Source organism: Choloepus didactylus, chromosome 2 (assembly GCF_015220235.1).
Source record: "Choloepus didactylus isolate mChoDid1 chromosome 2, mChoDid1.pri, whole genome shotgun sequence".
Lineage (NCBI taxonomy): Eukaryota > Metazoa > Chordata > Mammalia > Pilosa > Megalonychidae > Choloepus > Choloepus didactylus.
In genome coordinates this window covers 209,041,698-209,059,917 of record NC_051308.1, presented here as the reverse complement: position 1 = coordinate 209,059,917, position 18,220 = coordinate 209,041,698, and the positions used below count along the sequence as shown (strand labels likewise).

Below are 18,220 nucleotides of genomic sequence, written 5' to 3'. Positions count from 1 at the left end.
AGTTTCCGGATGGCCTACAACCCAGAGGACCGTGGGAACTTGAGTAGGTAGTTACTGCCGCACACGGGCTGTGGGGCGGTAGCCGATATACTGAAATTTTCGGACCGTCCCTGTGGGAGATGAGGTTGTGGGGTGCTTCTTTAGTTTACGAGTGATGCTGTCACCTGATCCCGGGATTAGAGCCGAAGCCGGGAGCGTCACGGTGAAAGAGTGTACGGTATGGCTCTGTGGGACTTGGAGAACGTAAGGGACGGGCGGGGAGAAAGGCAGGGACCGACTTGTGGGTTTACCAGGTCGAAGATAAAACTTCACAATCCCCAGGTGCTGTGACTTAGTGGTTGGGTGTATGAGGCTTGTTCAATTCTGGAGTCGTTCAGAGAAAGCACAAGCAGGGCTCAGACTGGCCCGGGGCGAGTTCCCAAGCTTGGGCAGGCTAAATTTGCATTCTTGGCCTTGTAGATAAAGGTCATGGTGTAGAAGTCTGCAACAAACTGTACCTATCCTGATTCCAAAAACACCGTTGTCCCTATCCGAGCCTGCGACAGGAAATTTTAAGCCATATCAAGGGAGCCAGGAAGAAAACTTTCTAGAGAAACTACTATGCACTCTTTCTAGGGTGTTTTTATAGCAATCATCTGAAGTAAATGTTACTATTTTACATATAAATTAACTGACGCTGAGGGAAGGGAAAGTGATTGCCTACTTGTAAGCGGAAGAGCTGAGATTCATAACCACATGGGTTTTTGTGGAAGGGAACAGTCTGAGCGTGGCCTGACACTTTTCCCTGTGACACAGGAATGAACCGTATGCTCCAGACCAGTCTAGGACGAATGATGAATATGGGCTGACTATCCTTGGGGCACCTTGACCTAAAACAACAACTCTAGCAGATAGTGATGTGCTGGCATATTCCTTCCCTTTTTGCCCTGAGTATATGTAAATATTCACAGAACTTGCTTGGCTAAGTGTGGGTTTTATGGCACCTGGCTAGCCTCCATTGCTGTATCTGTTCCCGGTAGGAAGGGAAGCAAGGGTCCTTCACTGCAGGACAAGCACAAGAGGGGTTCGAGCATACCATCTCCTGACATAGGTTGCAGATCAAGACTTGCTGGCCATGGGTGACACTCATTATTGAAGCTGACCTTGCTCTGCCTCTCTTCTATGTGAGTAAAGCATTATTCCATCCATTGCCTGTGTGAGTTGTGCTTTTGTTGGGGACCCCAACACCTGTAAGCCATGGAATGGGTTGAGATCCAAGGACTGCTGTTTCTAGTGACAGGCATTATTATACTCTTTGCTATCCTCCATGATGTGAAATTCCTCCCCTGGAGGTAGTATCAGGTGTCTCTTCCCTGAGGGTTTTCTCCAAATTTCATTCTATTTTACAACATAGTACCCTGCCTAAAACATAAAGTTAGGTTTATTCTTCTTTCTGAGCAACGAATGTTGAGTAAATTTTGATTTGTGGTTATTTTTTTCCAGAGTCTTTTGTTATATAGGTGTTCTCCAGAGAAACAGACCAAGATTTATTATAAGGAATTGGCTGACACCGCTGTGGTGGCTGGCAAGTTCAAGCTCTGTAGAGCAGCCTATGTGCTGGAAATTCTGTTAATGGTGATGCTGAAGTCCCTAAACCAAATTCCTTAGGGGAATCTGACTGGTAATTCCAGTGAGAACCAGTGCTGAAGTTGAGGCAGAAATTCTTTTTTTCTGACCTCTGAAATCCTCAGTTTTGGTTTTAAAGACAACTGATTAGCTGAGGAGAACTCTCCAAATTGCTGGGGGCACGCTCCTTTTCTGACTGTAGATGCAATCAGCTGTAGATGCAATCAACCAATTACAGATGCAAATCCCATTTATGAAATACCCTGACAGTAACACGTAGGCTACTGTTTGACCACATGACTGGATACCATAACCTAGCCAAACTGACACCTGAAATTAACCATCACATTTGGTATATCTGCAGGTTTTCCAGTGAAGACTGTATAACTGAAGCTGTGAGTCTCTCACACATTTTAGCCTTTTTAGGGACCCAGCAGTGCTGGTTAGGATTTCAAAAGACCCAAACTGGGTTTATGGGGCATAATGAGTTCCCAGAGAGAGAGAGAAATGGGTTTAGACCTTAAGCTGAAGACTTCAGCTTAAAAAAAAACAAAAAAATTTCATGCTTCCAGGAAGGCCCATCCTAATTTGAGATCTCTTCCAGGAAGGATAGTTTCTCAAGTTACTGAGCTTCAGAGCCAGGCTTTTAGTTTTTTTAACTCATCCATTATTATTTTCTTAGGATAAATTTCTGGGAGAAAAAAAAATTTCTACTTCAAAGATTAAGAACTTCTTGTTAGATCAGTAGGTCAGAAATGTACAATTTCCTTGTCCAAGCTACATATGTTCATAAAATAATCATAAGTAGAGATTGGTGCTTATGGAATATGGACTTTTCTGACATGCTAGAAAAATCATTCTCCCACTAGTTGGTGAAATTTTCCAAAGCTTGGAATGTAGGTACTTCTGAAACAGAGATTTCTACATTACAGACCTGGTTTCTCATGTCTTTCTATTCTCCCCATCTCTGCCCTCATAGATCTCTGTCCAAGAGCTGCAGAAAATGATTGACTTTCAGGTAAGGCAGTCAGCCATCTATTTATTTAGTCTTTTAAATATCCCCAAAATAATATGATAAAAAAGAAATATATAAATAGGGAAAATGTAGAGTGAAAGAACCTTAGGAAATCCAAGTCATAGGGTTTATACACAGAATAAATTTGACCCACAAATGTGTGCCCAGTCTTCCTGTCAGTCATAGAAAATGGATTCTCAACCAGTTTAAGTGTTGGCATTGTCTTTGAAGGTAGAGCAACACAATTTCCCAGGTAAGTAAAGTTTTTCCTGGCACATTTATCTGAAGAAAATAACTTCTAATGAGTTTTCATATAGATAATATAGGAAAAAATATTCACAGAAACAACTCTGTGATAAATATAACATCAGGTTCCCTGTGACTTTCTTGGAGTGTTCCCTAACTTGAAACTCCTGAGTAAGAGGAAAACATAGTGCCAAGCAGCACTAGATGAACTGTTTGTTAAACCCAGGTATATAGCCTTGTTAATGTCCACTTGATTCCATAAGTAAATCTTGTACTTTTTCCAAAATTGCTTGCTATTCTTGAGCATTTTGTCTTCCACATGAATTTTTAAAGCAGCTTGTTAAGGTCCATAAAATAGCCTATTAGGTATTTTTATAATGATTGCATAAAACTTAAAGATTAATTTGGAGAGAATTCATAACTTTTCAATGAGTCTTCTCCATTCAGTTTTTCTTTTAGGTTCTTCATTACAGTTTTACAGATTTTTTACTGTAATTCTTATGTATTTCTTGTTAGGTTTATTCTTACATGTTTATTCTTAATTTGCTACTGAGAATGGAAAGGATCTTTTTTCTTCATTATATTTTCTAACTGGCTATTCTGGTGTATAGGAAAGTATAGATTTATCTGTATTGACCTTATGTCCAGTCAATTTACAGAACTCTTATTGGGCCCAAAAGTTTTAGTTTATTCTTAGATTTTCCAGGTAGATAGTCATACACTCTGCAAATAGAGTTTTATCTCCTTCCTGTCCAATATTTATATCTCTTTTGTTTTCCCTTGCCTTATTGCAATGGCCAGGACTTCCAGTAACTATAATTTTGAAAGATAATTGCTAGCCAAAAATCTTTTGTTGCCCCAGATTTAATGGGAATGCTTCCAGTGTTTCACTGTTTCCTCTTATATTCTGGTAGATATTTTTTGTTTGCTTTTTGTTTACATCAAAGATTTTAAGTTTATGAAGATAGTTTTCATAAATTGGGAAATTTTTTTCTCATATCCTTTTTTATACTTATCAATAATGCCATATACTTGTTCCTTCTTTAATCTACCAGTTTAGAGAATTTCTAATACATTTCCCAATATCCATTTCCACTCTATATCAGGGTTGACAAGCTTTTTCTTAAAGGGCCAGATAGTAGACATTTTAGACATGAGGGCCATATAGCCTCTGCACAACTACTCGACTCTGCCCTTGTAGCTGAAGTAAATGAATGGTGTGGCCGTGTTCCTATAACATTTTATTTACAAAAACAGAAGGCCAGCCAGTGGGTGTAGTGTGCTGCCCCCTGCTCTTTACAGTCTTACCTATCTCTTTTGTGACAGATAAAGTAGCCACATGCCTTTAATTTCAGTGTGTTAAATATGTACCTGTATACATGATTCTGGCTTTATGACTGAGAGGATATATTTTATCTTATTAAAAAATCCATGCGTTCCTATTTTATTATGCTTATGTGGTATCTGGCATGTAAATCTTTCATAGCCCCTAACATCTTATTGCACTTAAATGTTTACTTTATTGGGTCTACTAGATTATAAGAGCTCTGTGGGCAGGAATAATTTCATTACTTTTGGTATCACAAGTACAGTGTTTAGTAGGTCCTCATTAAGTACTTTATAAGTGAATGAAGACAATAAAAGCAATATTTTGATAACTTTATTGAGATATAATTCACATATCATAAAATTCACCCAAAGTGTACAGTTCAGTGGTTTTTAGCATATTCACAGAATTGAGCAACTGTCACCACTAATTTCAGAACATTTTCATCACCCCAAAAAGAAACCCCATACCCATCGGCATTCATTCCCTATTCCCCTTTTCCCCAGCCCTAATCCGCTTTCTGTTCCTGTGGATTTGCCTATTCTGGACATTTCATACAGATGGCCAAATATGTGGTTGTTTGTGTCTGGCTTCTTTCACCCAGCACATTTTCAAAGTTCATCCATATTATAGCATGTGTCTATATGTCATTCCTTTTTTGTTGCTGAATAATATTCCATCCCATGGATATGCTATATTTTGTTTACCCATTCATCTATTTATGGACACCCAGGTTGTTTCCACTTTGGCACTACTATGAATAATTCCTGGTATGAACATTCATATACATGTTTTTTTATGGGCATATGTTTTCGGTTTTCTCATGGATATATACCTAAGAGTAGAATTGTTGAGTCATGTGGTAACTCTGTGATTTTCCAAAGTGGCTGCACCATTGTACAATCCCATCAGCAAGTTATAAGAGTGCCAACTTTTCCACATCTTTACCAATGCTTATTGTCTGTATGTAAATTTAGCCATCCTAGCAGGTATGAACTGGTATCTCATTGTGGTTTTGATTTGCATTTCACTAGTGATTAATGATGCTGAGCATCTTGTGCTTATTGGCCATATGTATGCCTTTGGAGAAATGTCTATTCAAATCCTTTGCCTGTTTTTAAATTGGATTATTTGTCCTTCTATTGCTAAATTGTAAGAATTTTTTATATGTTCTAGATACAAGCCTACCATCAGATACATGATTTTGCAAATATTTTCTCCCATTCTATGAGTTGTCTTTTCACTTTCTTGATGGTATCGTTTGAAGCACAAGAGTTTTAAATTTTGATGAAATCCAAATTATCTATTGTTTTATTTTGTTGTGTTTTTTTTCTGTCATATCTAAGAAACCATTTCCTAAACCAAGTTCCCAACAATTTACTGCTATGTTTTCTTCTAAGAGTTTTACAGTTTTAGCTCTTACATTTAGGTCTCTGATCCATATTTAGTTAATTTTGTATATGATGTGAGGTAGGAGTCCAACTGCATTCTTCTGCATGTGGATATTCAGTTGTCTCAACACCATTTGTTAAAAAGATTCTTCTTTTCTCAATGAATTGGCCTGGCACTGGTTGGATATTTTTATTATGATTTTTGTTTTTATGTTGTTTGTTTCTATTACAAAGTGTATTTCTGATTCAAGTGTATACTTATATACAGCTTTCTGCAACCTCAGTAATGAGCATGATATGATCATAAGAGACTGCTATGATTCTCTTGTAAATCCACTAATGATGCACACTTTAGTTTGAAGATGAATGTGCTGTTACAGGGATCAGTGACATTCCAGGATGTGGCCGTGGACTTCACCCCAGAGGAGTGGCAGCTACTTGATTGTGCTCAGAGGAACCTGTATTGGGATGTTATGTTGGAGAACTTTAGAAACCTAATCTCAGTGGGTAAGGACTGTGGGTAATTTTTCAGTGTAACTCATAGAGCACTACTAGAACCTTTACTTTAAGACATGTGAAAGCATGAACATTCTGAGTTTGTCCCTGAATTCATTGGTCAAGATTAATAATCCCCTTCAGGTACCATATAGTCTGAATACTCCTACCTCCCAAGTGGAGGTGAAAGGTCTTTTCTGTTCTAAAGCCCATTTGTCATCTTTTAAAGTCCCTGAGATTCAAGGAGGCACACCTGAGTTGCGAGGTAGTTGTTTGTCCCTAGCACTTTACCCCCAGTTCTGTGTTCCTTCCCTTTAACAGGGTGCCCAGTTACCAAAACAAAAGTGATCTTCAAGGTGGAGCAAGGGCAAGAGCCTTGGATGGTGGAGAGAAATTACCCATGTTGGAGCTATCCAGGTGAGTAAGAGAAAATCATGTAGATGGGAGTCTTTGGAATTGAGATACTAGTTGGTCTGTGAGGGAAAGACACCTTTGAAGTATGTTCCAGGAAGCACCTCTTAAATGCCACAGACCTTTGGAAGTGACTGGGTGCACTAGACAAAACATCGTCAGATCCATAAATAATACCTTCGTTTTTACTCTCCCCACTTAAGTGTTCATTCTCTGCTCAGAGTCTTAGTTTGCTAAGGCTGACATAACAAAGTGCCACAAACTGGGTGGCTTAAAAGAACAGAAATTTATTATCTCACAGTCTGGAGGCCAGAAGTCCAAAATCAATGTGTTGGCAGGGCCATCCTTCCTCTGAAGTCTGTAGGGCTGGCGGTGGCTTGCTGGCAATGCATGGCATTCTTTGGTTTGTGGTATAGCTCGATTTCTCCCTTTGTCACATGGCCTCCTTCTCTCCGTCTGTCTCCTGTGTCCTAACTTCCTCTTTTAATAAGGACATCAGTCAGATAAGGGCCCACCCTGATCCAGTTTGGCCTCTTCTTAACTAATAACATCTTCAAAGATGCTGTTTTCAAATAGGGTCGCATTCAAAGGACTGGGGGTTAGGACTTGAACATATCTTTTGGGGGACACAATTCAATCCATAACACTCAGCTTTCATATGGAGGGATATCCCTCTCCTCGCTCCTCTGGATCCTCTCACTGCTTGTTTCATTTATGTCCTTGCTTTGTTCTTTGTTCTCTTAATTCCTAAAATCCTCATTCTTCTCTCTTCAACATGATGACAGATCATTTTCTATATAGTCAATCCTTACAGTGTAGTCAGAGTTTGTGGATTTCAAGTCTTGTTTCACTAAACACTATCTGTCTAACCTTGGACAAATTACTTTGTAGCACAGTTTCTTTATTTATAAAATTTGTATAATATTAATCTGTTCTAGTTTGCTAATGCTGCCGGAATGCAAAACACAAGAGACGGATTGGCTTTTATAAAAGGGGGTTTATTTGGTTACACAGTTACAGTCTTAAGGCCATAAAGTGTCCAAGGTAACACCTCAGCAATTGGGTACCTTCACTGGAGGTTGAACAGTGGTGTCCAGAAAACCTCTGTTAGCTGGGAAGGCACGTGGCTGGCGTCTGCTCCAAAGTTCTGGTTTCAAAGTGGCTTTCTCCCAGGATGTTCCTCTCTAGGCTGCAGTTCCTCAAAAATGTCAGTCTTAGTTGCACTTGGAATATTTGTCCTCTCAGCTTCTCCGGAGCAAGAGTCTGCTTTCAGTGGCCATCTTCAAACTGTCTCTCTCATCTGCAGCTCCTGTGCTTTCTTCAAAGTGTCCCTCTTAGCTGTAGCTCCTCTTCAAAACATCACTCACAGCTGCACTGAGTTCCCTCTGCCCGTCAGCTCATTTATATAGCTCCACTGATCAAGTCCCACACTGAATATGTGGGGCCACGCCTCCATGGAAATATCAGAGTTATCACCTACAGTTCAGTGGGGCGCATTTCCATGCAAACAACCTAATCCAAACGTTCCAACTTAATCCCCACTAATTTGTCTGCCCCACAAGATTGCATCAAAGAATATGGCTTTTTCTGGGGGACATAATTCATTCAAACCAGCACATAATCCTTACCTCAGGATTCTTGTAAAGATTGTATGAGATAAATGCAGAACACTTCAGATAATTGGCAGAAAGTGTATAGTATATGTTAGTGATTTTTACTATTTAAAAATATGAGTAACATGCTCTTTCTAATATTATTTTTTTACTCCTTCCTTTTCTGGCATCATATTCCAAATATACCCCACCTTGGTCATCTCTAGTTTCACTGCTGACTTGGGCTATCTACCTAGTGCATCTTTCTGCTTCATTTGTTAATATGGATATCTTCCTGAAATCCTCCTCCAACTTTTAGTTGGTTCCTCACCCATCTATTCTCATTTTTTCTCACTGTTTATTCACCTTTTGCTTCTTCCCTTCTCTTCCATTGTTTGCACTTCTCTCCACAGTAACTGCCTCAGAGGCCTCATGATCTCTGCAGGCTAAAATTTGTTTTATGCCATTTCCAGCATCTTTGCCTCACCAGCTTTCTATTCCCATAATTTTACCTCATCTGACCTAATTCTCTATTTTTAAAATATAATCATTTTTTAATATTCTTCAACCTTCACCCTTTTCTTTAAAATAAAAGATAATTACTAAAGTCTGCTTTGCAGTCTCAAAATGACTGTGGCAAACTATTAGTTTTTTCTCTTAAAAGTTTTTTCTTAAGTACTATTGGAATTTATGGCCTATGCATTCAAGTATTACTTTATCCAAGACTGATTCTAATTAAAATTTTTCCTTTCCACAGAGACCATAGAAGAAGTATGTTACAAATGATTAAAACCCCAAACAAGTGTATTTTCTATGTCATATCTTATTTTTATCTTTTTCTCCTTTTACTTACCCTTACTGATAATCTTCATTTCTACACCCTCCTCAATGCCTCTCTCTCTTGTCTTTTCCTTTCAACCTGCAGAGCTCCCTTTAGTATTTCTTGTAGGCAGGTCTCTTATTCAAAAACTGAACTCTCTCAGTTTCTGTTTATCTGTGAATATTTTTAAATCTCCCTTATTTTTGAAGGGCAGTTTTGCTGGATAAAGACTTCTTGGCTGGCAGTTTTTCTCTTTTAGTACCTTAAATATATTATATCATTGCCTTCTCACTTCCGTGGTTTCTTATGAGAAATTGGCACTTAAACTTATTGAAATTCCCTTCTATGTTCCCTTCAAGCTTTTCTCTTGCTGCTCTCAGAATTCTTTTTATCTTTGGCATTTGACATTCTGATACGAATATGTCTTGGAGTAGGTCTATCGGGATTTATTCTGTTTTGAGTATGTTGCACTTCCTGAACATGGATATTTATGTCTTTCATAAGAGTTAGGAAATTTTTGGCCATTATTTCATCAAATATTCTTTCTGCCCCTCTTCCCTTTTCTTTGCCTTCTGGGGCACCCATGACACATATGTTTGTGAACTTCTTGATGTCATTCAATTCCCTAAGATCCTGCTCAATTTTTTCCATTCTTTTCTCTATCTATTCTTTTGTCCATAAGATTTTGATTGTTCTGTCTTCTAGTTCATAGATTCTTTCTTCTGCCTGTTCAAATATGCTGTTGTATGCCTCTAGTGTATTTTTAATCTCTTCTATTGAGTCTTTCATTCCCATAAATTCTGTTTTTTATTCTTTTTATACTTTAAAATTCTTCCATATGCACATCCAGTGTATTATTAATATCCTTTGTTTCTTTAGCTATATTTTCCTTTATCTCCTTGAATTGATTTAGGAGATTTGTTTGAACATCTTCGATTATTCCAAATTCTGTTTCTCCTCTGAAGTTTTAACTTGTTCCTTTGACTGGACCATATCTTCCTTTTTCTTAGTATGGATTGTAATTTTTTGCTGATGTATAGGCAACTGATTATCTTGATGAGTTTACTGTTAAGGTTGGTTTGTCTCCCTGGCTTAGGGTTTTATTGTTGATTAACTTTGTGTCAAGGCTCTTCTCTGACACTGGGTTTAACTTATTCTAGACCTTTAGAATTGGCCATGTTTAACTGATTAGATTTTTTCAGTTCTTCTTCATCTGATTCTTGCCCTGGTTATGCAGTACAGTTTTTAAGATTACACTATTTGTGCAGTTGTTTCACCCCCAGGGGAAAGTTTCCTTTCCTCTGTTCCTTCTCTGGGAGTCTTGATTTGTTCTGTTTTTCTTTTGCCTCTATCATTTTGTTTACTCTCCTTTTGTTGCCTCCAGCTGCTTTTGCCTGGAGGGCAAATTCTGGGATAAGAGTCACCCCAGAGAGGACTTTCCCAAGTCAGTATTTCCCAGCCTAAACAGGTCCAGGGACCCACAAAGGTGGTGCAGACCAATTCCAAAGACCCCTGGTGGGAGGGTCAGGAAAGACAGGAAAAAAAAAAAGCCTGTATGACAGCTCCCAAAAGCTGCACTTTCCTGGCCTGCCAAACAGATGGCCCTCTTCAGCATACTGTGCCCTGCAGCCCTAATGAGGCCTTGGGTCTTTCAACTTCCCCACTTTCACCCCTGTCAGGGGCAGGGTTAAAACAGTGACCATGGCAATCCGTGTCCAACACAGGCTAAAAAAGCAGTTCAGAGCTGGGACCCAACAATCTAAATTCACAGATCAAAAGCCATTATCAGTACTTGGCTGTGCCCACCACTTCCTTCTGTATCCATGGTAGCCAGCTAGGGACTGGACTTAGGTGGCTCACCTCGAGAATGGCAGATGGGTGCTGGCAGCCACTACAGAGCATACTACTCACAGTTCTTTACCACAGTTTCTCTGCCTCTTTGTTCCACTCTTCCCTGGATGTTGTACAGTGCTCACCCGGCCTCCAGGGCCCTAAAACAGTTGTTTCAAACAGTTTCTGTCTGTCCACTAGCTGTTTTGGGAGGTGGAGTGAGTCCTGGAGCTCCCTACTCCACTAGCTTCACTGGAAGTTCCACCCCCAAGTAAGTGTATTTTAGATTACCTAGAACCCCAACTCCTGACATAAACCAAATAAATTTCAGTTTCTGATATTTTGTGCCTGGGCTGTGTTCCTATGTTTGCTAATCCCATTCTTTTTTCTGATTCATCTTAGATGTTCCTGCAAAATTTTCCAAATTATTCCATTTTTCTTGTTATTCTCCTGAAAAATAAACTTGTTATTTCTTAATAACTATATTATGATATTCAAATGCCTTTTAATGCCATGTATAATATGATCCCATTTTGCTTATCCACAATTATCCATCTTAAGTCTGAGTTCAGTTTTCTCCTCTTTAATGATAACTCCAAACTAAACTGATCTCTACCTTCTGTGACCTCCCATCCCAAATCTGCTATGGCTGTACCATAGAAATTTGACGTATACTATCTGGGATTTTTAAAAAATCTGTGTGGCTTTTAAGGCTTGTTCTCTCATGATAATGCCCTGAAGAGAAAGTCCTATATCATTTTTTTCTTTGTACTGTTTGTGACCTGTTGGCTAAAGGAAAGCAGAAAACCCATAACTATTTTCCAGATTTGTAAATTATAGTCAGAAAGGCAAGATCTAGCCATATATTTTATATGGCTAGTGAATGCAAAACATTTGTTCAATACATGTTAACTTAGCACTTTTCTTCTAGTTAATTGTCAAAATGAATGCTACAGGCAGCAGCAGCTAACTTAGAAGTTCAGAGAAAAATGAAACTTTAAGTAGTATGCAAAGATTAGAGAAGTCTTATGTGTGTGTCTGTGTGTCTGTGTGTCTGTGTGTCTGTGTGTGTGAGCTCATGGAACAATGGCTCGTCCCTGAAAGAATATCTGAGTACTTCAGAAGATGAGAGGAGGAGATAGGTGAGGGAAGACAAGTTAGGGTGGTGAAGGAACTTGACCAAAAGATTGAAATTATTTAGGAGTCTAACATGCCTGAAATAGGTATCTGCTAAGGACTAGTGGAATACATTCTTAAATGCCATGAGTGAATTCATATCTTGTATAATTTTATTTACCAGTGTTATTATCCTGGATATTTTGGTTGGCTATTATTGGTAGGGATAACACAATATGCTGCTTCCCATTGGTTGAAGTAGAAAGGTAAGAAGAAAGGAACAAAATCCCCATACGCAAAACCACTCTATAAAGAAATGTGTACTACTTCTTTTAACTCACTACTCAGTCTCCCTCCACAGAAAATAAGAAGGCATGGAGCAAGAGGCCAGGAATGTTGTACATAGAAAGAACTTCAGGAGTGGGAAAATATAACACCACCCTCACTTCAATTTTTTTTTTTAATGGGGCAAAAGATTTAGGATTTGTAGGGATTTGAGGATAAGAGTAAAAAAGATGCAAAGCAGCTTTCTGGGGACTACATTGTTAGGCAGATGGAAAGTGGTATAGAAACAGTACTCATCAAAGGCATTCATATACAGAGCCCTGGCAGAATAAAAAGATAGTGAGCAGTCTGTCTGCTTGGGCTAAGGATTACTTGCCCTTGAATGATCTGCTGAACATTTATGTTCCTGGGCTTACAAGTACACACAAGAATGAATTCTAGCTGTAAGTACAGGTGCAGCCCCATCTACAAATATGCCTCAGCTGTGGTTTCAATGGGGGTTAGAGGGTTGTAGATACAGGAATGTTCCTAAAGAATTGATGTTATAGAGGGTGATTAAGAAAAAAGAGAAGTGAATGAGCAAGATAGGGAGCTAGCTTCCCAGGGTAATCTAGGAATTAGGTAATGAGGACTCTGGCTCTGATCTGCCTCCTCCAAACCTGATATTTTCCCCTTGTCTTGTTTAACCCTATCCATTAATTAGCTCTCCAAGATGGGCTCTCCTTATTCAGTGAGATATTGTGTACCTTGTTGAACAATCTTCGGACTTCCTTTGTACCTTAAACCTTGAGCCTTGTGCATATTTTACTGTCTTTCTACAGGTCACAAGTTAAGCCATTTGTTCTATTAATTGTCATTTGTCCTACTCTCATTTCTTCAGTAGCTATTCTTAAAGTTCAGGATCAAGGCAAACTCAGGACTTGCTCAGAACAGGAGACTAGATTTGAAACTATCATATGTTTCTTTCTATAATATGTTGGTGGAAAAATTAACTAGGAATGTTATATTGTACTCCCTTTTAGAATCTGATTGCTCACCTGTTGATGAACCAGAGAAGCACCAGGAAAGCAAAGACAATTTTTTGAAGTCAGTTTTGTTCATGTTCAATAAAATTCTAACTATGGAGGCAACTCTACAATTATAATATGGCACAAGTCTTAATCCTAAAAGACAAAATCATATAAACATAAATCAAATGGGAAGAGTTTGCAACCTAATTTAGACTTACTTAATTATTGTGGAAGTTATACTGGAGAAAACTCTTATAAATGCAACGAATATGGGAAAGCCTGCAAAAAGAAGTTGCTTTTCATTAGACATGAAAAAAATCATACAAGAAAAAAAGCCTATAGCAGGAAGTCACACCTTGTAACTCATCAGAAAATTCATAATGGAGAGAGACCCTTTGTGTGCAGTGATTGTGGGAAAGCCTATAGCAGGAAGGCACACCTTGTAACTCATCAAAAAATTCATAATGGAGAGAGACCCTTTGTGTGCAGCGATTGTGGGAAGGCTTTTATGCATAAAGCACAACTTGTGGTCCACCAGAGACTTCACACTGGAGAGAAACCTTATGAATGTAGTCAGTGTGGGAAGACATTCACTTGGAATTCCTCTTTTAATCAACATGTGAAGTCTCATACACTTGAAAACTCATTTGAATGTAAAGAGTGTGGGAAAACCTTCAGGTATAGTTCATCCCTTTATAAACATGCTAGATTTCATACAGGAGAGAAACCATATAGATGTATTGTATGTGGCAAAGCCTTTGGCAACACATCTGTACTTGTTACGCATCAGAGAATACATACAGGAGAGAAACCCCATGAATGTACTGAATGTGGCAAAGCCTTTATCAAGAAGTCTCATCTCCTTAGACATCAGATAACTCATACAGGAGAGAAGCCCTATGGGTGTAACAAATGTGGGAAAGCATTTTCCCAGAAGCCACATCTTGTTGTACATCAGAAAATTCATACATAACATTCATTTTTATGATAGGAAGAAGCCTTACATACTAGCTAAGTCTTATTAAATGGCAGAAAATTCATAGTGAGGAGAAATCAACAATTTGATTTTGGAAGATAAATTCCCATAAAAAGCCAGTTACGTTCTGTAAGTGATACTAAACATTTTACAGAAAAGATCAAAGAACATTGAATTATAAAAAATAGAACATAGAGCTTAGGAAGTAAGGATAAATTAAATAATCAAGAAATCAGTAAAAATCATAGTTTGCTATCCTTGGTTTTAAAAATTTTTATACCACCAATTGTATAATTATGAGTATAAAAATTTATGCCTTATACATTATATTTATTAAAAGAGTTTCTGTGGTAAATAGCACCATTTCTCTTCCAATCCTAGCAGTGATGTGTAGTTAATCAGTTGGGAAAAGTGTGGTTTAATATGTACTATGAAGTTATGTGGTATTTTCATCCATTGCTGGCACTTTAAGGGGCAATGGCAGTGTTACTGAATCTGAGTGTCCTCTTAAATTATAGAAGTGAAGACTTCTTGTAAAACTTATGAAAATGTTTTCTTATGTATGTAAAAAAGCAAAACAAAAATATTTAAAAATTATACTGATTGAGAAAAAGAAAGCAATTATTTATTGCAGTAAGTACTCAGAAAATTAAGTGTTTAAGTATGTAAATAAAACATTTGCACTTCAAATATTTCTTTTCTTTTTCATTTCTGTATCTACGTAAGATGTAAGCCTGGCTCAAGTAGTATTTAACTGGGGTATCATCTGAATTTGAGTTTAATAAAGTAAAGTGTCTTGATACTTTGCAACTTTCAGGGAAAGAGTTTTTTTAGATTTTCTAGGGATTTTTTGTACATAGATTTGTTTTGTTTTGTTTTTGTTCAGTTTGTATGTTTGTTTTTAAAGAAATCTATGCATGTTTACTTCTCAGGGATTCCTGGAATTTTCTGTATGACCGGCATAGGCATCATTAAAATGAGTTTTTTCTGCTTAGCAACATCATTTTGGAATGTCACATTATGTAAATTCTTTTAAGCAGATAAACCAACCATTTAACTATTTTAAGTTTTTATTGCTTTCCACAATATTCCTTGGTAATGCCTAAAAGCCTTTATGCCTTTTCTTGAGTTGTGACAAAACTCAGGTACCACATTGAGCTTGAACCTAAATTCATAAATCAACTATTTATTTTTAAAATTTAAACCTATTTACAACTATGCTGCTTTGCTTTTTCATTAGCCATTTTTTGAAGAGTAATTTTGATTAATGGCTATAAATGAATGATAGTGCTTTTTACAACAACCACACTATAATATAAAAATCTAAAGTAAGTCTTATCTTTCAAAGTTATTTCAGGAAGTTATATGTTAATTTCACTTGTGCAACCATAGTGACAGTTTCTTTTGGAATTGTTTTCAGAATTATTACTTCAGAATTATTTCATTTTACCAGCCACCTAGGAAAATCTTAAAATATTTATAGTTAACAGATTTGCCTTTTTTCAGCTCAGTTCTTTTCTCTCATTTCCTACATGAAGTCCTCATGTTGCCCTACTTAGCGCTTACTGTTCCCACCCTATCTTCTGTTTCCCTGGTCATGCCCCTCTTCTGTGCAACTTCAAACTGTACTTAAATCTAGAGGAGAGGATAGCCTTAGGACTCCACTGTTGCCAGCATAGTTTGAGATCCCCTTGATAGAGCAGCTTTGTAGGTCAATGTTGCAAGAAAGCACACAATTGTCTACTCTAGAATTACTGGGAATATGATGGAGCCCAAGGAGTCTTAATTTTAATTTATCAGGAAGCATGTATTCTGGGTTCCATAAATTAATTTGCTGTCTTCCTTAAGTGGGAGAAGTAATATACCAGAATTGGCCTAAATGGGAAATGGTAAATTAAAATTTATTTCCAGTACTAGACAAATATAAAGTTCCACCTAGAGATCTTCTATGACTGACTTCATTCTCTTCTTAGGCTGTGCAAGATTTTGGCAAGAAGAAAACCAAAACTATACTCAGTTCCACCCAAACATCTTAAATTCCTAGAACCCCCTAGCCTGTTTTTGCTCTGTGGCTGGAATAGTGTGCACAATCTGAGAAATCCCTTGATTCTTTTCCTCAACTCAAAAAAAAAAAAAAAATCACTCAAAAATACCATCTTTCTCTTTCATTTATGCATAGATGATACAATGGACCTTTTTTTCCCCAATGAAACTAATTTTTTCCTGATTATACATATACTAGTTTTTAAAATTTGTGTAAAAAGTATAATGAAAATAAAATGTGAAACCCCAATTTCTTGAGAAAAACACTATTAACATTTATTTTGTGACCATTTTTACATGCATTTCTTTATCCCCATGGATATGCATAATATTATAGAAGTTGGGTATTTATCATAATTCTTATTTTGCAGTTTTTTAAATGCAAGTTATTTATTCCTTCACTTTCTCCCCAGTACCCACTTACTCCCAGATTATTTTTGAAGTGAATCCCAGACACCAGATCATTTCATTCATAAATACTTAAAATAGTTCTCTCTAAACATTAAGGATTCTTTTTAAAATACCACAGTAAAGTCATTATCTCTACTAATAAAAATTTATAATAATAAATTTAATAATACATTAAAATACTCAAATACAAATATCCAGTCAATACAGACATACCTTGTTTTATTGCACTTTGCAGATATGGAGTTTTTTATGAGTAGGTTTGTGGCAACCCTGCATCGAGCAGACTGTCAGCACCATTCTTCCAACAGCATGTTCTCATTTTATGTCTCTGTGACACATTTTGGTAATTTTCCCCATATTTCAAACTTTTTCATTATTATATCTGTTATGGTGATCTGTGATCTTTTGTTACTATTGTAACTGTTTTGGGACACCACAAACTGCACCCATATAACACAGTGAACTTAATAAACAAATGTGTGTACTCTGACTGCCCCACCAAATGATCATTACCCTGTCTCTCTCCCTCACCTCAGGCCTCCCTATTCCCTGAGACACAACAATATTGATTAGGCCAATCAATAACCCTACAATGGCCTCTCAGTGTTCAAGTGAAAGGAAGAGTCACACATCGCTCACTTTAAGTCAAAATCTAGAAATGATTAAGCTTAGTGAGGAAGGTATGTCAAAAGCCAAGAAAGGTAAAACACTAAGCCTCTTGTGCCAAATAGTTAGCCAAGTTGTGAATGCAAAAGAAAAGTTCTTGAAAGAAATGAAAAGTCCTACTCCAGTGAACACACAAATGATAAGAAAGTGAAAATGCTGATATGAAGAAAATTTTAGTGGTCTGGATAGAAGATCAAATCAGGTACAACATTCCCTTAATTCAATGCTTAATCCAGAGAAAAGTCCTAACTCTTCAATTTTATGAAGGCTGACAGAGGTAAGGAAGCTACAGAAGAAAAGTTTGAAGCTAGCAGAGGTCAGTTTATGAGATATAAGAAAGGAATCCATCTCTATAACTAAAAGTACAAGGTGATGCACATGCTGATGTAGAAGCTGCAGCAAGTCATCCAGAATATCTAGCTAAGATCATTGATGAAGGTGACTACATTAAACAACAGATTTTCAATGTAGACAAAACAGCCTTCTATTGGAAGAAGATGCCATCTAGGGCTCCTCTAGAGAGGATAAGTCAGTACCTGGCTTCAAACTTAAAAGGAGAGATTGACTCTCTTGTTAGGGGCTAATGCAACTGGTCTCTCTATGTGGAAGGCAAAGCTCGTTTACCATTCTGAAAATCCTAGGACACTTAAGTAGTAGATTTATGTGAAATCTGCTCTGCCTGTGTTCTATAATCGGAAAAACAAAGCCTGGATAACAGCACATCTGTTTACAACATGGTTTACTGAATATTTTAAGCCCACTGTTGAGACCTACTGCTCAGAAAAAAAGATCCTTTCAAAATATTACTGCTCATTGACAATGCACCTGGTCACCCAGTAGCTCTGAAGTTTTTTCACTTTCACTTTGAAGATGTACAATGAGATTTATTTTTCATGCCTGCTAACACAGCATCCATTCTGTAGCCCATGGATCAAGGAGTCATTTCAAGTTTCAAGTCATATTAGTTAGGAAGTATCTTTT

At 37.4% G+C, this 18,220-nt stretch overlaps 1 protein-coding gene across 1 annotated transcript; it reads left to right on the top strand.

Moving 5' to 3' along the window:
- Window positions 1-24: 24 nt before the first annotated feature.
- Window positions 25-15,259, top strand: ZNF684 (zinc finger protein 684). The gene is given in 7 exon segments (XM_037827576.1): window positions 25-43; window positions 1,020-1,163; window positions 2,585-2,623; window positions 5,965-6,091; window positions 6,401-6,496; window positions 13,156-13,302; window positions 13,305-15,259. Coding segments are annotated over 5 exon segments (1,197 nt in total). The 5' UTR covers window positions 25-43; window positions 1,020-1,163; window positions 2,585-2,608; the 3' UTR covers window positions 14,117-15,259.
- The last annotated feature ends 2,961 nt before the right edge of the window (window positions 15,260-18,220 follow it).